At 47.0% G+C, this 22,073-nt stretch overlaps 1 protein-coding gene across 1 annotated transcript in view; it reads left to right on the forward strand.

Annotated features, from left to right (window-relative positions):
• Positions 1 to 688: 688 nt before the first annotated feature.
• The window catches only part of PDZRN3 (PDZ domain containing ring finger 3), a 241,238-nt gene continuing 219,853 nt past the window's right edge, over positions 689 to 22,073 (forward strand). Inside the window, exons 1-2 of the mRNA XM_080828836.1 lie at positions 689 to 2,833; positions 17,370 to 17,456. Of these exons, the coding sequence (XP_080684962.1) occupies positions 2,111 to 2,833; positions 17,370 to 17,456 (810 nt within the window). The 5' untranslated portion in view covers positions 689 to 2,110. The remainder of the gene's footprint in view (positions 2,834 to 17,369; positions 17,457 to 22,073) is intronic.

Genomic DNA, 22,073 nt, shown 5'->3' on the forward strand with positions numbered 1-22,073 from the left:
TTTCCCTGTTTCTCAAAACCAGTTTGGTTTGGAGATTATCCCCCTGTTGACACTAGCCCACCCTGTGAAACTGACAAGCCCACACACCTTTGTTGAAAGAATGCGTTTCTTACTCATTATCTGAGAACCTGTGAGCCGCTTAATAAATATACTGATGGAGGATTCCTGGCACATGCTTATCTGAACAAAGGCCAATTATATTCCACCCCATGTACTATCAAAGAAATGCATTAATTGATTAAAGCAATGAAAAGAAAGCCTCTACCACAAATAGACAACAAATGCCACCAACACTGATTTAAGAACACTGTCCAGTGACCTCAATAATGCACTGAAAAATCTAGTCAGTGACAGCTTTTTAAAGGTCAGTTCAAAACAAGTAATCCTGTGGACATCAAGGCAATCCTTTCACTCTGGTGAAGCAGTTAAATAGTGAAGGTCACGGGGCTTTAGCAGCCAGATAAAGGAGAGAAGTAAAAGCAATTAGACAAAATGGATGCTGTAATCCCACTTTCTAGACCTCAGAGCCGCACTAAACACAGAGATCCAACTTTTCAACTTTACTATTCAGAAACTGGCAGCAGAGTCCAAACGAGAATTCCATACCTTGGTTTCTTTCTTACCGGTACTAACTACATGTTTTTTTTTTTTTGTTTGTTTTTTGTTTTTGTTTTTGTTTTTTCAAGCAATGTCTACAGCCTTGGGAGAAAAAAAAAATCACCAAATCCATGGATGATGCTGTGTATTTATCATCTAAATTGACATCCCTAAGTATTCCTTCAACACACAGAAGTATTGCTGAAAATTACAAGACTCACTTTGCTGCTTGAAAAGTTGCCTTAGAGTGGAAGAAAAATGTGCAGATTCTTGGATGGCCACTTTCCAATCAAGTGGAGGTACACGGACCAGGGACATCAGCCTCTTTTGGGAGCTCTTTTAACATGTGGATTCTCAGGCCCCGCCCCAGACCTACTGGATCAGAATCCACATCACATTAAAATTTGAGAAACACTGCTGTAGGAGATCTTACAGGACGATTTTTTTTTCCTTCTCCCAACCTTAGTTTCCCCAATTGGAAAATGGGATATACACAAAGAAAAAAAAAAAAAAAACTAAACTAAACTAAAGGAACCCAGTTCACACGATGGGGGGGGGGGGCGTTGGGTGGTAATGGGGAACTTATTTAAGATCTCGACTTGTGAGATTTTTCACGTTGTAGGGCCAGCGTACATTCTTTTGTAATGCAGTAAAAATAATTTTTAAATGGCGCTAATACTCTCACAGCATTGTGCTGATGATTTTTAAAGGGACCGATTTAGAAGCGCGGACACTTCACAAGTGTTAGTGAAGTGGACGAGCCAGCACTCCAGCCTCTCCCAACCCGACAGCCTAAGAGCAGCCCTACTCCCCGCGATTCACCCCTGTAGATTTGCCCTCCAGTCCCGGCAACCTTGGGTTGGCCAAACGCTGGGTCCGCCGAACCTCTGATCGGAACTGTAGTTGCTGGAGCGTTCCACAGGCTCTGTAACTTTCCCTGGAATGAAATAAATAAACACCGTAAGTGCCGAGATAGCGGGCCTCAAAATATTTTTCGTTCTCTGCAATCATTCAAGAAAAGAAGGGGCGGGGGAGGAGAATAATATGTCGCGATCTGTCCGGGAAAGGGCTCCGGGACAGCTCGGCTGGGCCACTGCAGCAGCCTCGGTTCCAGACTTAGTGAGCTTTTCTCGGCTTGTGTGGGTATCTTATAGCGAAAACTTCAAAAGAGCAGTCGCCGGGTAGAAGGGCTCAGGCTGGCATCCTGGGCGGGCCAGTCCGCTCCGCGAGCCTCTGGGCCTCCCCATCCTCCTCTGCCTCCCGGCCTCCTCCTTGTTGCAGGGGGCGGGCTGGAGGCAGCCGAGGCAGGATGTGCGTGCGCACGCGCTCGCGCATATACGGCTGGAGGAGTCCTGTTCCTCGGGCATTTTCCGAGGAAGTCTGGAGCAATTAGGCTCAGTCCGGGGAGAGCGAGCGAGCGTGCGGGCGGCGCAGCCGGCGTGTCTGGGCTGCCTCGCAGGCAGGGAGGGGGCGGCCGGCCGCCCGGCGGCGACCCCGGGCCCCGGCCGCCACCATGGGCTTCGAGCTGGACCGCTTCGACGGCGACGTGGACCCGGACCTGAAGTGTGCGCTGTGCCACAAGGTCTTGGAGGACCCGCTGACCACGCCGTGCGGCCACGTCTTCTGCGCCGGCTGCGTGTTGCCCTGGGTGGTGCAGGAGGGCAGCTGCCCGGCGCGCTGCCGCGGTCGCCTGTCGGCCAAGGAGCTCAACCACGTCCTGCCGCTCAAGCGCCTCATCCTCAAGCTGGACATCAAGTGCGCGCACGCGGCGCGCGGCTGCAACCGGGTGGTCAAGCTGCAGCAGCTGCCCGAGCACCTCGAGCGCTGCGACTTCGCGCCCGCGCGCTGCCGCCACGCGGGCTGCGGCCAGGTGCTCCTGCGGCGCGACGTGGAGGCGCACATGCGCGACGCGTGCGACGCGCGGCCGGTGGGCCGCTGCCAAGAGGGCTGCGGGCTGCCCCTGACGCACGGCGAGCAGCGCGCGGGCGGCCACTGCTGCGCGCGGGCCCTGCGGGCGCACAACGCGGCGCTGCAGGCCCGCCTGGGCGCGCTGCACAAGGCGCTCAAGAAGGAGGCGCTGCGCGCGGGTAAGCGCGAGAAGTCGCTGGTGGCGCAGCTGGCAGCGGCGCAGCTGGAGCTGCAGATGACCGCCCTGCGCTACCAGAAGAAGTTCACCGAATACAGCGCGCGTCTCGACTCGCTCAGCCGCTGCGTGGCCGCGCCGCCCGGCGGCAAGGTAGGCGCCCGCCGCCAGCCCCGACCCCCCGCTGGGCCCCCTGGGTACCCCGGGCGCCTCCCGCGCCCTTGGGGCCCCGGGATGCCTGGAACTTCCCAGGAACATCCCTACCTCCTCTTTTTTCCAAGGCTTACCAGCGGTATCACATGAGCAGGTTCTTGAAGCAGTTTAAGCTTGGAAACTATGGTCCCTAAGGTTTAGGGACGCAGGATGTAAAGTAGCTACAGCAGAGCTTCCAGGGGTCTGGAAGGACTAAAAAGAACCCACTGTCAGCGTAGAGTAAGAGTGAGCGCCGCTCTGAAGTCGGAATAGTGCCCAAAGGGTTTAATGCTCAGATAAGCTAGGTGATTTGGGGGTAGTTGCTTGACCTCTGTTAAGGCTGAAAAGTTCCTTTATACACGTGGCAGATAGGATGAGATACTGACACACAGGGTGAACTATATCCATGCATCCCTAGGAATTCCAGAAAGAGTAAAGGAAACACAGTTTTGAATAAGTTCAGAAGGCTGCCAGAAGGCAGGCCCCTGGAGTCAAAGCTGGCTTTAGACGCGGGCTTTGCTGCCAGCTAGCTGGCTGACCTTGAACAAGCAGCTTAGCCTCTCTAAAGTTAGAAACTGGTCCCTAGAGATGTGACATGGGGCTGGGGGGGGGGGTGTGGGGAACACAGCCATGCACTGCCTGTGGCGTTCATCCGGGGATTCCAGAAAAAAAAGGAAGCTCCGCCAAACATAAATTAAGAATTGAGAGTAAGTCCTCTGGAATTGGAACTGTTTTAGAATTTAGGCTTTTTTTTGTTAGCTAGCGGGTGAGTGAGTGACTGTGTGGCTTATGCTCCATGTGCCTCAGTTTCCCTAAATGTAGAATAGGTAGTTGTCAGCCTTCAGGGAGAGAGTATGTTAAAAAGACCTGGCACTGTGAGAGAGTGAATGCTCCACAAATGTTGCCTGCAGTCATCTTTAACATCTCCCCCTGAGCCATCTGGTGCTGGTCCTTGCTGTAATTATGATGGCCACTACTCTGGAAGGCTTATTTTGCTCTAGGCCTTATGCTAAGTACTTTCAGTTGTTTCCTTCTTAATCAAGTGGGGCAGGTGTGATGCTTTTCATTTTGTAGATGAAGAAAACAAGCTCCAGTTGAGGTTCAGTGGTGCCTGGGTCGTAGCTTTTCAGTGCCAGAATTGTGTTCTGAACCCTCCTGCCCTAGTCTCTCCGGCCCCAGGGCTTTTTTTTTTTTTTTTAAGATTGTATTTATTTATTTGAGAGAGAGTGAGCAAGTGAGAGAAGAGAGAACACAAGTAGGGAGGGGCAGAGAGGGAGAAGTGGACGCCCTGCTGAGCGGGGAGCTGACATGGGGCTCCATTCCAGGACCCCCAGATTGTCCTCTGAGCCGGAGGCTGATGCTTAACCGATGCTTAACCGACTGAGCCACCCAGGCGCCTCACCAGCCCCAGTTCTTAAGCACTATTGTGTTGTGTCTCGGTGTAACCGCAAGTCCCTTTTTTTTTTTTTTTTTTTGAGTGTTTATTATGTGCCAGCAAATGTGGGAAGCACTTTACAGGCATTATCTATTTAATCCTTTGAGAAGGAGGAGGCAGGCTCAGTGCGGTCATAGAACTGGTCCAGAGTTATACTGTGACTCAGGGGACAGAGTGGAGATTCAGGTTCACATTAAGAGTTATCCGCTTTGGGATGTATGGACACTGTGTGCCCCATTAGTCTTTGTAGGAGGCTCTCTCCTGGATTGCACCATGTTTAGCAACATCGCTAGCCTCTACCCAGTAGATACCAGTAGGACTCCAATCCCGCCTCCAAGATGTGACAACTAAAAATGTCTTCAAATATTACTAAGTGTTCTCTGAGGCTGGGGTGTGTATGTGTAAAACTGCCTGTTTTCTCTGCTTGCAAAGTCCACACTTGAGACAAATGCGGAGGAGTACGGTGCTTCTCTGTGGTTGACTATCCCCTGTGGCTGCCTTGGAGGAGAGCATATTTGCCAGAGGGGCCCCCAGGGGCCTGTATCTGCTTTACCTCTCCCAGTGCTCTCCCAACCCCCCTTCCATAGGTGCACACCAGGCCTGTGAGTTTCCCTCTCCCCACCCCCCTCATCCTGGCCTCCTGGCCTGTCAGCTGCAGTCTCAGCAGCTGGCCAGCTCTGGGCGAAGGGCAAATATTTACAACTTGGAGGCTCACCCAGGACCGCACAGGCATACAAAAGACTGGTGTGAGCCTGCGAGTCACCAAAACAGAGGGCAAAGCTTGGTTTTCTAGCAGGCGCCGGGTTTGGGGCAAAGGAGTTCCTGAGTTTCTCTTGTTTATGCTGTCATGCCGGCTTCCTGCGTAGTTTTAAGTGACGCTTATTTATAAATAAGCCATTCACTACCCCAGAGTTTATACATCATTCATTGTTAAGCTAGTTTATTATTTCTTCTTGCCTCTCTGTTTTCTTTCTGGAGTGTTTGGGTAAACCCTCTCTCAGAACCCAAAATATGATACTTGAATCTGAACTATGGATGTTTTTGAAGCTGTGTTGGGTGAGCCGGTGGGATAATCAAGGGTATTAAGTGTAGGGACAAGATGTTGCTTTTTGAGCTTACAGAGAGAGTTCCCTTCTGGAGTTGGAGCCCTCCTCGGAATTCTGTGCACCTCAGCGCTAGCCTCAAGGACAGCCAAGCATGGTCTGGCCGCAGTCTGTGAGAGTTCCTTTCTCTGGCTTCAGACCCTGGCTGGCCTCAGCTGAGGCCTTAGGGAAGCTTGTGGCTCTCGCCCTGAAGTTAACCCTCCGTGGCCCTTGCTGAAGGCTTTTGCTGTTCCTGTATCAGCCAGAAAACCCTCTCCCACTGCGAGCTGTTTAAGAACTTGTTTATTTCATTGGGCTGACTTTCTGCTCCTGCTGGGTACTGTTTATTCTCTTCCAAAAGGCAGAAGGATTTATATTGCTTGGAAACTCTCATGCACAACACTTTTTTTTTTTTTTTTTTAGGTAATAAGTCCTAATGTTTATCTCTCCGTTAGAAGCTGAAGTAAGATAAGAAATACTCAGAAGATTTTTCAATAACATCCCTTAAAGGCCTAGACCCTGCTTCAGAAAATGATCTGGCGTGCTTTATTTATTTATTTATTTATTTTGATCTGGCATTATTTAAATTATCTTAACTTTCAGGTTTTTGACACTAGCTGAGTACGGAGGGTTTGTCTGTACTGTACCTCCATACACCTTGTGTCTCCAGGGCTGTTCTTCTCAAACCTACCTCCCTGTGATCGGAATCACCCAGAGAACTTGTTAAAACCCAGGATTCCTGAGGCTTGCTCCTACAGCTGTCGATCCATCGCAGCTGGTCTGGAGTTGGCATTTCCCAAGCTCCCAGGTGATGCTGGTCTGCCTATCACCCGGAGTAGTTACTTAGTTGGATTCAGGTATGGACAGAGACAAACAGGTATTGGTTTTCTCCTTTTAAGAAAGACCAGGGTAGGGGGGCGCCTGGGTGGCTCAGTGGGTTAAGCCTCTGCCTTCAGCTCGGGTCATGATCTCAGGGTCCTGGGATCGAGCCCCGCATCAGGCTCTTTGCTCGGCGAGGAGCCTGCTTCCTCCTCTCTCTCTCTGCGTGCCTCTCTGCCTACTTGTGATCTCTCTCTCTGTAAAATAAATAAATAAAATCTTTAAAAAAAAAAAGACCAGGGTAAAGTCCTAGAACCCAGATGGCCTCGCAGTTATACAGTAGGTAACCACAGCCTGACAGGCGTCTTGAACCACTAGGAAGCCACATCTGGGCTCTGGCAGACTTGGTGATGGGATGCTTGAGTTCAAGTTGAAGAGCTTTGTTGCTTGCCTGTTTTCCCACCCTGACCTGCCCCCGTGATTCTGAGAGCAAAAGCATTTCACAGTGGCTTTCTGAGGAAGGGACACTTGTGAACATTTCTTGGAGATGTTGAAAAACTGGAGGAGCCTTGTCCTTGATCCCTTCTGCTGTTTTACTTCTACATCCAGCCCATCAATAAATCTTGTTGATTTTACCCCCAGAACACTTCTTGTACCTGTGCCCTCCTCTCCATCACCATCAAATGGTCACCACGGTCCAAACCAAGGTTTCCCAACTCCGCCTATTAACGTTTTGGGCTAGATAGTTCTTGTGTGTGCGTTGTGTTGGGGGGACGGTCTTTCTGGTTTCATGGGATGTTTAGCAGCATCCCTGGCCCCTGCCTGCTAGATGCCAGTAGTACTTCCCAAGTCGTGACAGTCACGGAGGTCTCCAGACACTGCCCGCTGTCACCTGGGGAACAAAATCGGCCTTGGTCTTAGCCACCATCATCTTTTGCCGGGATCACAACTGCTTACATGACACACCTTTTTGATCCCCTAAAATGACCTAGCACCAGGAATCATCTCTTCAAAATGTCAGTCTGATTGTACTTTATTTTTGTAAAAGATTTTATTTATTTATTTGACAGAGAGACAGTAAGAGGGGGAACAGAAGCAAGGGCAGTAAGAGAGGGAGAAGCAGGCCTCCTGCTGAGCAGGGATCCTGATGCAGGGCTGGATCCCCAGACCCTGGGATCATGACCTGAGCCAAAGGCAGACACTTAATGACTGAGCCACCCAGGTGCCCCTTGATAGCACTTTAACTTCTTAAACCATGCATTTGCCTTCCAGTTGCTGTTGCATGGCTATAAGGTCCAGTCTGCTCTGGATCCTGCCAGGCTCCCCCTGTCTGCTTGTATTCCTTGTCTCTTCCCAGCTTCAGTGGTTTCTGGCAGTTCCATGAATATGCCCCAAAGCTCCTTTTTGCCTGCCGCCCACTTCTGCGCCCACCTTTGTGTTGACTCTTTTCTCTACTTGCAACAGTCTTCCCAGCTAAGCACTAGGTAATCTGCAAGTTTTCCAACTCTTCCCTCCTAACCCCTGCTTATATGTCAGCACTTAGAGTTGGTTCATCACTAGATAACCTTTCCATCCTTCCCATCCCAGTTCAAGCATCACCACCTCCACGAAGCCCTCTGTGATCTCCCAGACCAGGTCTGGTGCCCTGAGATGTTCACTTTGGTACTCCTCCTGCGTGGCATTCATCACAGCTGTAACTGAGTGATTGGAAGGGCTCTTTATTATGTCTCCCCAGGAGGGAGCATGTCCATCTTCTTCAGGGCTGTGTTCTGGGCATTAGATTGATGTACACTGTAAACTCTCAGTATGTGTTTGTTCAGTGGGTGAACTCAAAATTGGAATGACTGTCTTGTCAGCCATCACAACTTTTCAGATTGCTAACCAACAGTGAGCATTGAAAAAGAATGAGTTTTTCGGTGACACCCCCCCCCCCCCAGTTAACAAAATTGTTCCCAGGTTTTTGGGAGGCATTCTTTTTGTTCTACTAGATCCACCCAAATCAAATTGTATCAAGCACCAAATCCCAGAAACGATTTTGTCCATTTCAGAACTCCTGGAGGTAAGTGAATCTAATAGACAGTTGTATCAAAAGGCGTTCCAGATGTCCAAACACTTTGAAAAGTATCTATCAGAGTGTTAACTTTTCAGTATATTTTCTGTTTCTGGAAAGCTTCAACAAATAACCATTTCATAGTGCCTCTAACAAAATAGCCCAGTTCAGCTAAAGGGAATTGTGGGCTGTCAATCCATTTCATTTAAGTGTTATAAAGAAAATTAAGATTTGGTTTACAATGTGTTTGTTGGATTAAATGGATATGGATTACACTGGATTAAATGATTATAACCTTTTGAGTTGGGAATTCTGGTGATAGGTATTTTTAAGTGGTTCTTTCTGCACTTGGAAGTGTTGCTTGCTTCTCTAAAAATGTTAGATGCATAAGAATCTGTAAGGCAGTTATGGGTTAGAATGTAGACCAAGAAATATTAATCACTTAGGATGCTTTGTGTATGCACATATATGAGCTTCTCCATCGTTTTCATCAGGTAGAGCTCCTTTTTTGGTAACAGGGGCAGATCATAAGACAGATTAGATAAAAGCTAGGTTAAAGCCAAAAGTTCCACAGATTCTAATATAAGCCTGGGATTTGAACCCAGCGACCGACCCCAGGGTTATACACCATTACCATTATAAGAAAAGCATTTTCTCCTGAGGCCGTGTTTCCTGTGAGGTGTCATACGTGTTTCCAGAGGACTGTTATTATATATGCAAATACTGTGTTAATTGGAGGTGAAGGCACATCATTTTATTTCATCCTCAGAAAGACCCTGTGGGGGTAGGTACCCACAAAACATTATCTTCCATATTACAGATGGAGAAGCAGAGGTTTGGAAAAGTAATCCCCCAGCACCTTCCTTTGGCTCCATTTTGTTGGTCCAATGGCTTCTGGTCCATGCTGATGAAGTATGTTTTTCTCATGCCCTAATTCCCATTCTCATAGTTCTGGTGTAGAACATACAAAATATAATACAGATCCTATGAAAGAGATTTCAACAAAAACAGAGAATTAAAGACTTAGGATCCTGGGTGGAATAGTGACTCATTTCTCTAATTTTCATGCTCGTAATTTAGAGAGTGGCTGATGGCAGGAAGAAAGTGCGGTCCTTCTTTACGTATGCTTGCAGTTTAGCCCCTCACATTCTAATGCACAACGTGCCGGGCACCATGATAGGCCCTTGTGGATACAAAGGTCAACTTGAACAGCTTTAAACCATGGGATCAATCCGACATGCACTTGAGTCTCAAGTCTGACTGTTCTTTGTTCTCTGAAGCTTTCTAGATGTGGATTAGCTTCTGTCCCCCCTGAACGAATGGGGTCCTAATAAGCCTGTTCCAATAAATAAAAAAGGGAAGTGGTATAACATAATGATTAGTTTTGCAAAGAAAATAACTAACAGACGGACACAGGCATCCATCATTCCATATATATATTCACACGGAACCTGGGGGACAGAGACACCAAGCAGGCTGTGTGTAAGTGAGCCCAGCAGCAGCTGCTTCCCCGGGAATGGGCAGGGATGAACTCTTTTGTAAGCAGTGGGTATGCAGAAATGAGTCTTAGGCAGAGAGGTCACCCTTAGACTTGTTCTAGAAGCTGTTGTCAGGTGTCCTGTGTCTCTGCTGTACACAGATCAGATACAGTCCTTTCCGGATGTGGGTCACGGTTGGATGTAGGCCTTGTGTAAACAAGCAGGCTTCCAAATACCCTGAATCGAGTTGGTGCTTGGTATGTGGTTAGTATCCAGACCCTGGAGTCGGTGATAATAGGGCTCATGTGTTTCCTCTCTCTCATTGTTGAGGGCCTCTTGCGACCTCCTGTAAGCCGTAATTGTCTTCTCTCATCTCTTAAATGGGATAATAATATGTAGGCTGATAGAGCTGGTTTGGGGTTAAACCAGATGATGTATGTCAAGTGCACAGTAAGACTTAACAAGCATTTATTGAACATCTATTAAGTGCCTGGCACTTGTAGGTTTTATAGATTTTCTTTAAATAAGGTGCGGAGGAAACATGAGAAATCTGAAGTGGTGTAACGGAGAAGATGGAAGGGGGCTCTTGCTCACAGGGTCACCGTTTCGTTGTGAGCCTCATGCTGCCCTGAATGACCAGTTCTAGAGGTAGGGACTGGGTGAACGAGGAAGGTGCAGGTCAGTGGCACTGTCAGGGTTGCAGCCCTGGGCTGCGATGGGAAGGAGCAGGTCAAAGCTCGTGAACAACATGAAGGCTAAGGGATTGTTGGGTGTATTTGTATCTGTCTCCCCCTGACACTGATGAGGCTCAAGAGAGGGGGGCCAAGCAAATCACCTGCCTTCCTGTAAGCAAGAACTTACAGTGTTGTACCTGGGAAGCCGTGGGTGCATTCACAGTTGGGGAGGAAAATCTTCAGGGTGGGCCATGGATCGAAGGTTGGCATTTCAAAGCCTGAACTACCCTATACTTCATCAAATGGAAATGTGCATTGTGGTAGTACTTTAAGTCAGGTTATTCTTGCTTGTTTTTTTGGTGAAGCCTTGCTTGTGGAAGGTCACCAGGAAAGAGATGAGTTGATGATAAAAATTAGAGAAGTAAACTTGAAATCAAACTTCTGGGAATAGAGAAATAGGTATTTCGGAATTTCTCAAATTATTTAAACAGCCACGGACTGAAAAATACATACATATTTTTGGGTCTAGGGAATACTTCTTTTCACTGGTTTTCAAAAGTAACTTGTTTGCCTTATGGATGAGTTTATTTATATACTTAATATTTATATTCTGGAGGTAGAATGACTCTGGAAAAGCTGTTCCTTTGTTCCTTTCTGTTTCTCCATGCCCTTTGCCTCTTCCTCTTTGCGCCACCTATCTTGGTGATGGATACATACCACTAACACTTCCACTGGCTGTCCCAACCATTTTCAGCTCATTTGTGTCAACCCCGTGACTGCCTTCGGTTTGAGGCTTGAAGAGTTTCCTCTGCTGTTCTTCCTCCAAGAATATCCCTTCTTTAGAACTGGAGTTTGAATTCTCTGGAGGGGAGGAGGTTGACCCAAGCCACCTCACCACTAGAAACATGAATTGAATAACAAAGAGGAAAAACACATTTTAGTGTAGGGAGTGAAGACACCCTCACCTCTTCTGTATGGAGGTTCCCGAAGTTCCCGCAGCCGGCTCTGCCTCCTGGTCTCCCAGCCCCCTCCGCTGCTGTACACTTTGTGCTGTCTTGTCGCTAGCCCACAGACAGAGCTGTTTCCCAGCTGCATGACTCCAGAGAGCTTTGCATAATCTGAGGCTGAGAGGTGTCCTGTCACCCCAGATACACAGACTAGCGGTCAGTCAATTACAGTTCTCAGAACCCGCTGGGCAGCTTTCCAGTCCAGCCAGTTCTCGGCTGTGAGTCCCACAACAGCAGTAATTGGGGAACACCCATCATGGGGCGGAAAGGAGTGTTTAGAAAGAATCCACATTGACAGTGGCATGGATGGGCTCTGGGGGCCACCGCATAGATTAAGAGATGGCACGCATCCAAGCTTCCGAGGCCAGAGAGTTGGGAGGAGGACGGTGACAGAGCCATACTAAGAGGAAAAAGGACCTTGCCTGTAGAGGACAGTTCATGTTCTTGGACATTTAAAAAACAAATACAATAGAAACAACAAAACTCAGCCACTGTGTAAGATGACTTTGACAAAGTACTTTGGATTTTTGCCTTTTCCACCGTGACTTTCATTTTCCCCCCAAATTCTTGTCCACGTAGCCCTTGAGTTGAAAATAAATTTTGATCTCGTACATACTTGTTTGAATATGATAGCCAAGCTTATTTTCAGAGCCGTCAACTATTGTGTTCCCATGCGTTGAGCTTCCATTTCTGCTCGAGATTTACTGGGATAAGTACTGCGCACTGTTCATGCCGTTATTTAAGGCATGGTGGCCCACGTCTCCTTCTCCAAGGCCGAGGCATCTCTGTTTGTTCTCAATTCCAAAGACCTAAACACTCCCCAAGGAGACCCTGCACAGCAGTAAGGGGCCAGCTATGAACGTGCTTCTGGGGTGGAGGCCGGGGAGCTTCCAGCCTCACCCCGAGGAGACCGGGCTGTCACTGGACTCCAGAATTTTCCTTTTCCATCTGCCACTCAGTTTTGGTGAGAGGTCTCTGTCTCCTGAAGGGAAGAGACACGTGCCATCCGGGAAGGGTGGGTACGGAGAGGAGCTGCCGAGGAGGTCCCGTCTCCCCTCCATTTCGGTTGTCGTCGACTGTCCTCTACTCTTCACCTTTTCTTCCCAGCCCACCAGAGTGCTAATGTGGTGGAACGTGGAGCAGTCCAGTGCCTTGGCAATCCCCAAACACCCTTAGCTCCCCATCTCCCAGCTGCTTCTAGCTTTGCTCTCCCGATCCCAGTCGACAGATCCTTGGGCTTACTGTTGCTCCTGTGCTGTTGGGAGCCAACACCTGCTCCCCCATCCTCTGTTCCCACGGCCTCTACCTCAGGCCTGGGTGTGTCATTTGTCTGATTTCCCCTCCTCATCCCTGTTTCTCAGCAGGTCAGTATCCTTCACCTGTCTGTGCCGCTGAAGGTCTGGGCTGAGCTGCTCCCACTGTGGTCTTGTCTCCTGCTGCCTTCTCTAGAATAAGAACTGTCTATTGGCACTTAATCGTCTGTCTTAGAATGTGCTACTCTTTCTCCAGACTTTAAGGGAGAAAAAAAAAAAAAAGACACATACATGGAAGGAGCTCCCATCAGATGGCCAGATGGTGCCATGGATATATAATAATCCTATTTTGCTTAACTTCAGGCCCTTGCTCTCCCAAACTTGCTTGAGATAGACTAAGTTAATTTGGGATTAGACATTTTTTATGGCTTGGATTTTGTGGCAGGGTAATTTTTGTGCTTAAAGAGTGCCACGGCATCAGCTGAGCTGCAGGAATGTCCACCACACACTGTGCTCTGTTTGTATTTTGAGCACTTCTGTTGGGCAGGCACTGTGCTGAGGCCCTTGTCAGCAACTGTCTATCTCATTCAGGCTTCTTCATAACCCTGTGATGTGAGGAGAAACCATTATTATCCCCATTCTGTGGATGAGGAAACTCAACTAGGGTTCTGACCCTGGAGTCCCAAGATCTTAACCATTACCTCGTTCCTGTGTAGGGGGGGCATAATACTCTTATGATACCCTTCACGGCATAATAGACACTCTTAATCCCTGCCACTATTATTACACAGTCCAGAGAAACCTCACTTAAAACTCTAATTACAAAACTAATTAGATGTCTAATCCTTCATGACATTTTAATGTGAAGGCTCAGTCTTGTGAGGCAAAGGGGTTTTAGGATGTGGTGCCAGAATGTACCCGCAGAGTACAAAGAGCATGGACGTTGGAGTCCCGTGGACCTTCATTCCTGGCTCTCCCTCCTTGCAGCTGTGTGATCTTAAGCAAATGTCTGCATGTCTTGGAACCTCAGTTTCTCAGGTGTAAAGCCTGGATACAATGCCTGCTTCAAAAAGCTGATGTTTGAGATAATCCTTTATTGATGTGAGTTTGAGCTCTTCCCCTTCTTTGTTTTACTTCATCAGGCCATTGGGAAAATTTCAAAGCATGGGTTATGATAAACTACCAAAACAGATCAATATTGGTTAAATCTCCTTTAGATGAAAGAGCCGCTCATTAACATCTTCTCCGTCAAAAGTGAGCAAAGGAGCATTGATGCGAGCCTTTGCCTTTGTGCCATATTTATGTCTCTTTAATTGGTGGAGTATAATGAGAATTATTTAAGTGCTCTTTATCCTGATGCATTTTCAGCTCAGAAATAGGTTAAATGATCAAACAGGAATTAATGTTAACATGTTAAATATGCTGTGCAAAAGTCCAGTGTTTAAATTCTCTATTCATGTGTTTTTTCTGAAGAATTAGAAATTAGAGTAGTTAAGGTTGCTTTCAGGGGAGGAGAATGGAAAGGGAAAGCCAGAATCAAGTTCATGGTGTCCGAGGAAAAGTTAGGTGGAGAAATGAAAGGAATTCAGCCTCGGCAGAGCTTTTCTCTTCTCCTGTTACTGCTCCCAGCATCGTGTGTTGAATCTTCCATGTGGTAGTTCACTACTGCAAATCAGTCCTCAAATAGGCAATGGCACCTAAAGCCTGTTGTAACCCCTCCTGGACAGTAGACTTTGTCAAGATGCTTGCAGAAATGAGAACACTCCTTTCTTTCCAGTGACTGTGACTGGCAAGGAGGTGTAGACGGTCAACCTGATTGTTCAGAACGTTATTTGCAAATAGCTGTTGGCCTAAGGAATGGTGTGTCTCAGGCATTGTCTCACTTCTTCCTAGAGAGAGATCTCTGAAGCTGGGTACAGACTTAGAGGTGTCCGGGCATCTCAGGCTGGGTCTTTGGGAGAGAAATAGTTCAGTGAATAGTTGGGAGTTTTGTTTTGACATTGGTTTCCTGGGTATGACTTCCTATCATGAGTTCCTTAAGGAACTTTTTGGAACTCCAACAGTTGAACCATCTTGAGAAGGACCTAAGATACTGCTAGGCTCTGTGGCATTCTTTTCTACATTCCACATGAAAAGGGAATGGTGTGGAAGAGAAAGTGGGGTCCAGAATCAGAGAGCATGAGTCTACATCCCAGGGTGATCTCTTACTAGCTCTTCCCACCTGTATCGTGAGGGTGGTTATTCATACCAGGTGATGAAATTGGTGGGATTTATTAAAGACAATAAAGCAGTTACACGTTTAATATCATTTGTGGTACATAATAAGCTGCCAATAAATGTTAGCTGTTATCACTGTTAATGCAGTATATAATTTCTTTGTTTCTCTTTCGTTTTTAGAAAGAATAAATGGTTATCACACAGTAGATTTAAAACTAGCCCTAGAAAATTTGTCTGTGGGTTCTTGGCCATGCATCACTGCAGATTGTCAGGCCGGAGGCATCTGCCTTGGATTACCGAGTAACTGTGCAATTTCTATCATTAATTATGAAAGCCAGAAATGTAGCTATGTGTGATAACTCACTCAAATTCCAGTGTATTTCTAACTTTTTCACCCCTCTAACATAGCAGGCCAAGAAATGGACTTACCAAGATTATCCTTTCCCAAGGCAAAGAGATATGAACTCTTTCAGTTTGTGAATGCTTACGTTTACATTTCAAAGCTATCAGGTTGATCCTGAGTGTTTATTCTGTTCGAGCAGCTTGACAGTTGCTGCCTGTTAACTGGTGCAGGTCAAATTAATCAGATCGATACCATTGACACACAGATGCTCTGGATGGCGATGCTGTGGATTGGAAATATTTTTTGAAAAATCAGTACGTTGTTATTATAGAGGCCTTGCTGCTTTTGGTGAGGTGAAGTAGCTTGAAAGAGACATGTTCTCTTTATATTAAAATACTCTGTGTATCAAATAAGTGAGCTTGAGGAAATGAATATTTTGTTCCATCGTTCTTAGAAGACACCTAGTTCTTTCATTAAAGACTTTTTTTCTTTTTCTATTTCTTTTATTTTTTAAGATTTTATTTATTTGACAGAGTGAGAGCACACAAGCAGGAGGATTGGCAGGCAGAGGGAGAGGGAGAAGCAGACTCCCCTGCTGAGCAGGGAGCCCCATGTGGGACTCGTTCCCAGGACCCCAAGATCATGACCTGAGCTGAAAGCAGATGCTTAACCAACTGGGCCACCCAGGCACCCCAAGACTGTCTTTTTCTAATGAAAAATTGTCATTGTTGTTTTTATAAGCCTTTAACAATGGATGCTTAGGGTTATGTAACATTTTTGAAATTTTAACAAATTTCTAATATTTTTATTTCTGCTGTGCACTAGTCATGAGAAAGAGTTGTGGTTACTAAGAACTTTAGGCATGGATAATTTTATGTATTGAGGCCTGTTGGTCATCTATACATATTATTTTTTTTTCTTTTGGTTCTGCTGGGCATTAGTCCGCTGCCAGCATTTGGCAGTGAGCCCTCCCGCAGTACGTGGCGCGATGCTGCAGGAAAGCTGCTGGCGCTGGCTGTCAGAAAGCCTGGTTTCCCTGGCCAGTGTGGCTGGGGCAGATCCTCGAATCTGTGCCCTTCACATGTGGTCGTTTCTTTCCACAGGAAAAGTCGGAGGCAAAGGTTTGATCAGGAGGCGGTAAACATCAGAATAAAATCTATTTTCAGATGAGCTGTTAGGGTTGGTTAATGGAGTATTTCACATTTTCTAAAAATGCAGCATTTAAGTATTCCGTGTTTACACAGAAACCGTGAGCGAAGCATTTGCGAGTGTCTGCAGTCCGCACCTGCATCCTTCCAGTCTTTGGAAACCCTTCTGAGGTGCTCCAGGAGCTGACAGTGCCTGTCAGAGCTTGGTTAGGGACCGCATACACAGAAGGGGAAATCTACTTTTACTCATGTGTCTGCTCCTTGTGTCTTACCCGAGGTGCCGAAGCATCTGTGTCCCTCGTGGCTGTTGAGCGTGGCCTGTGCGAGCTGCCTGGGTGACCTCTGCTTGCGTGACTTCAAGAGGCTCACGCTGACCAGCCCCCTTGATGCCGGGCTGTTTTCTGTTAAACAGCCCGGCATCTCCGATGGCCTGGACAGTAATGACTTTGTGAACGGGCCCCTCTCCCCCTCTCAGAAAGATGCAGGCTCCCTTTCCCCTCCACGGTTGCGTCGGCCTTTCCACGGCCTGCTCTCCCCTCAAGCCTCCCAGACACAGATGACTATTGACAAGGCTTCATGCGCTCAGACTTCCGAGAGCGCTGCTCCTTGAACCTTCCGTGACAAAACATGAATGCTGCTGTTGAGAACGGTTGAGGAGCAAACAGAAAGTCGTTGTCTAGACAGCCGGTGTGTAATGGGCCGGTCGGAGGAGGGATGCGTGTGCAGACCACGGAGTCACTGATAGGCGGTGTTCATCAGGCCCTGCGTGGACACTGCAGGGAGAGGCAGGGTCTATGAATGTCCGTAACCTCCTCGGCACAGGACACTGTTTCAGCTGGGGCCCTAGAAGTTTCCTTGCTTAAACTGCCCAAGAGACAGAGGTGTTTGAAGGATGACCTAAGAGTCCTTGAGTCCACTCGGGTAGAAAGAAAATTGCCACCATCGATTCCCTGTTGGTAAATAAAATTTTGAACTCATTTGTTCCCTGCAGGGTGAAGAAACCAAAAGTCTGACTCTTGTCCTACATCGGGACTCTGGCTCCCTGGGATTCAATATTATCGGTGGCCGGCCGTGTGTGGTATGTTAATTATTAAAATGTGCTTCTCCTTGCCCTGCTGCAGCGGGAAGAGGGGTCAAGGTTGGGTGGGGTCGGGGGGAGAGGGGTAGTGAGGGGTAGGAAACCTTGCTTACCTCATTCTGCTTTCTGTAATTAGAGAGTTCATTGTTTATCTAACATCTTCACCCTCAGGGATTTTTATTTGGCTGTGGTCTCCTAAAATAGCATTGTCCTAGAAATACAACAGCTTATCTGAACTGTTTAGGTTTTGGGGGGCATGTCCCGTGGTGTAGCAGTGGAGCTACAGGAAGCTGTGGGAGATGCATGCACTTAGAACTGAGTAACGGACCTGGAGCGTGGGCTCTGGGACCGGAGGTCTGAGCTGGAGCTCCGCTCTGTCAGCTCTTCATTAGTCAGAGACGATTGCCTAATTCGGGGGGGGCTGTCGCATCCCTTTGCTTTTTCTCCCACTGCAGCTCTTTTGTCCACCCCATTCATCATTAGCTCCTCCTCTGGGAAGGAGAGGCCAAATTCAGACCAGTCAGTTGAATGGGGAGGAAGATGTCTGCAGAAAGGACCCTAGGGATGGGACGTGGCAAGGGGCATGTTGCAGGATCACGCCTTACATTCCAGCTTATCTGAATGGACATCATCTCTTGCTTCTATCTCTGGCAGATCATTTCCTCGTGTGTTACCTTCAAAGGACAATAATAGTCCAAGGAAAATCGGATTCATTCATGCAACAAATAAGTATTGAGTAGGGGCTGTTTGGTAGGAGCTGGAAGACACTTTGGAGCCCAGGGACACTGGGTCTCTGTGGTCATTGAGTTTATGTCCTGGTGGAGACATTAGGCAAGAAACAAGTAAATGTCACAGTTACAGATTGGGAGACATGTGATGCAGCAGAAAAATGGTAGGATGGCAGATAGTAGGTGCCAAGGAGCAAGGGGCATCACTGGCCAGGGGGATCAGGAAAGTGAGGAGGAAATACTAAGCTGAGTCGTAAAGGATAAGAAGATGCCAGGCATCCAGATGTGGTTAAACTTTGTGTCTGGGTCGGGCTCACCCTTGGGTAGGAGGTATCCTGGGGCAGGGCCATTTGAGCTGTATTCTGAAGGATGAGTAGGAGTTTGCTAGATCAGAGGCCCATATACAATGTTTTCTTCAAGCACTCTTAACTGTAAAAAAAAAAAAAAAGTGAGCTTATTTAGTTAGTTCTAAATTATATATTTACTCCTGAACTAATTCTACGTGACTTATAAAAGTTACATGCAAAACGGAGCACTTTAAATGATGAAATTAAAACATGAGTGTGAATACAGTTTTTCTTATGTCCTTTTATCGTGCCAATGCCCTGCATTGCACAAGCCCACCTGGGGAGAGCACTGAGCTAGAAGAAAGCAAATGGGCCCAGTGCAGCCCGCGCGAAGCCCGGAATAGCCCTGGAGTTGGCAGCTGGGGGAGCTGCAAAGAGTACAGCACCGCTGGAGTCACGGGGCGGGCAGGAGGAGGTCAGGAGACCTGGAGAAGAGTAGCCAAAGGCAGGGTTTTGAAAACACACATTTTATTGTAAGAAATGACAGCTTATGTATAGGCAATGCACAGTCATTAAGTGATGGACTGCCCTATAAAACTTAGCTACAGGAGAGAACCCTTCAGACAGTGAGATTAAACTATGAGAAAAAATGGGTGGGGCGGGGGCACCCCCAGTTTGCTGAGCCCCAGGGATGGGCACACGGGGTGGTTTTTGCATTATCTCACTGAAATTCTTAAGAAACTGTAGAATTTATGTCTCATTGGCACCTTTTCTTTTTTCTCGTTTGCCAGTTGGCTGAGCAACCAGGCAGCATGTGATGGTGCTGGTCTGCTGGTATCCTGGCTGTGGAGGGGCAGGGGTGGGTGGGGGCACGTGCTCCAGCAAAGGGGAGGGATGAGGGAGCGGACTGGGACTCAGATGTCTGAGTGGATGGTCCCAGGAAACAACAGGACTGGCACTGGTTCATGTTCCCCAGCTTACCCTCCAGAACGTGTTGTAGAACGTGCTTCGCTTTACCACTGAGCATGAGTAACAGAGGCTTTCCTTCATTTGGCTTCATAATTATTAAATCTCCTCTCCCCACTGTTACCAGTTTTGGGAAGTGACTTCAGCAAACCCAGATGCACTTTACTGTTAGTTGTCGCAGAAACTTTACTGTTAGTTGTCGCAGAAAGAGGGCCCAAACCAGGAAGGTCCCTTCTCTGCCTCACCAGAGCGTGTATAGGAAAAAGGAGCCCAGTGTTTGAAAAATGCTTAAAATGGGACTCCTGGGTGGCTCAGGCAGCTAAGCATTTGCCTTCCACTCAGGTCATGATCCCAGGCTCCTGGGATCAAGTCCTGTGTCAGGCTTCCTGCCCAGCGGGGAGCCTGCTTCTCCTTCTGGTTACTCCTCTTGCTTGTGTGTTCTCGTTCTCTCTCTCTCTAACAAATAAATAAAAATTTTTTAAAAATGCTTGAAATGGAGAGGCATGCCTTGTATCTTTGGTGATGGTTGGAGAACTTATGACGTGTTTGTTTTCTGTCCTTCCCGGGGAACGAAAGGACACTCCCAGCCTCATTGGAATATGGTGCTTTCTTGTGCTTATCAAAGGACGTGTTTTAGGTTATTTTCTTTCTCCTTTAAGAGGCTGATTAAAGTGCAAGCCAGAGTGAATTTTGTAGCTTTTGTAAGTGTTCTCAGTTCATGTGGTCTTTTTGCAAGAACTACATGCATGTCCCCTGGAGGAAAGTCTAATTCCATATGCATGTGGTTGCAATAGTGTTTTTTGTTTTTTTTTTTTTAACTTGTCCTGATTAGCAGAAGTCGCATAATGAACCCTAAATGTATTCTGAACTGTTGCCTGGAAATCTGGCAGGTCATTGAGAACATGCTAAAAAGCCAAGATGAGCAACAATGCACACTCATTGTTAGTACTGGAAGTAGAATGCAGTACACATGACGTATGTGTTTCCCAACGATTTCTTGTGTTAGGAGCTTGGTTGGGTTGTGACATAGGCCCAGCCCTGGGGGGCGCTGACATAAGGCTTTTCATTGCTTGATACACTGCTCTTGGTAAAACCACATCATTCATTCATTCATTCTTAAGTTTCTAAAGAGACGGCATCGAGTCTGGCGTATCAGACTTTTCACTTCAGCCTTTGGCACATACACTTCATTGTCAGGTACCCCTGGGGTGAAAACAGTCCCTTTTATTTTTCCTTTTCTCAAGCCAGCAAAACAAAACAAATCCCAAGCCTTATTAGTTCACCTTGATAAATAGCTCTGACTTAAAATGTATTAGGAGAGGAGCCAAACAAACTAAGGAACGGGGAGACGTCTTTTAAGAGACATGTCTAGTTATCCAGGATGGAACTGATTTGGCTTTCTTTGATTTTGTGGTCTCTGTATTTTTTTTGCATTCTGTTTCTACCTCCTACCACTGTCTTCATTTAACCTGAATTTTGCTCTTTGTTTTTGCCTGTTCCTCTGTTTTTCTTTTTTTGCTTGAACTTACTTGCTCTCCTAAGAAGAATTACTTGTGCATGATGTAGTATTCTGCAAAACAAACCAGGCCAAAAATCCCCTCCCCCCTCTCCCGCTTCCTCTCCAGCCAAGAAATGCAAAGCAATTAATTCAGAGTAAGCACATGGATCTCTTTTCTTTGGGTATATTGACATCACCTCTTAGGGAACTCAAGATTGTCCATAAATCCTCTATGGTCCATTGAGGCTCTTTGGGTTTGTCCGGAGGAATATTCCATAGCCATATAATGTGAAACTTTTGAATTCATGTGTATTTTTGAGACGGCGCTTAGAGCTTATGTAAGGGAGTTGAACTGTCCTCTGCTTGAAACTGACCTATGCTACTTTTTAGCTATGTGCCCTCAAACAAGTTACTTAACCTCTCTTTCTCGGGTTTTTCATCTACAAAATGGGTAAAAATAAAGTATTAAGGTTTGTGGATATTGTGAGGGTGAAACGGGACACAGAGTACCCACTACCTACCTAGTATACACTCAGTAAATAGAAGCTGTTGCACAGCTGTGTACTTCTGTTTGAGCAATGCATGTAGGGTGATTCACGAATGCCCTGGGATGAGTGCATTAGTAAGGCTGCTGTGAGAGACAAAGGAGGCAGGGAGAAATTCAGACAGTGAAGGGTTAGTGTGCGGTGGGCCGGTTCAGGGTGCTGTGATGCTGGGCAGGGCTGCCTTTTGAGGATTGTTGATCTAGTACAGCACCCACATCCTCCCTGACCCTTCTCTCTGGGGAGAGTGTTGATAGAATCCAGATGGCAGTTTAGAGACCTATCTTTGTCATGGGGGGATTAATGTTGGGAAGAACAGTTAATGCTCATTTTAGGTTGTGATTTTGGTTTCTTTTGAATCCTATTTGTAACATTATAGAGTGTGTATGTGTCTTTGAGAGAAAGGGGTGAGGGGAGAGGGAGGGAGAGAGAGAAGAGGTACGGAATGTGCGTTTTCTCACCCTTAGCCGTCTCTCTTGCACTGGAAGGGGTTGATCAAACCACATTTAAAGTCATCCCTTTTCTCTTTAGAATATAGTTTTTCTTTTTTTTTTTTTTTTTTCTGTTTAAAGAGAAAAATTTGAGGGCACGTGGGT

This window comes from Martes martes, assembly GCF_963455335.1.
Source record: "Martes martes genome assembly, chromosome: 1".
Lineage (NCBI taxonomy): Eukaryota > Metazoa > Chordata > Mammalia > Carnivora > Mustelidae > Martes > Martes martes.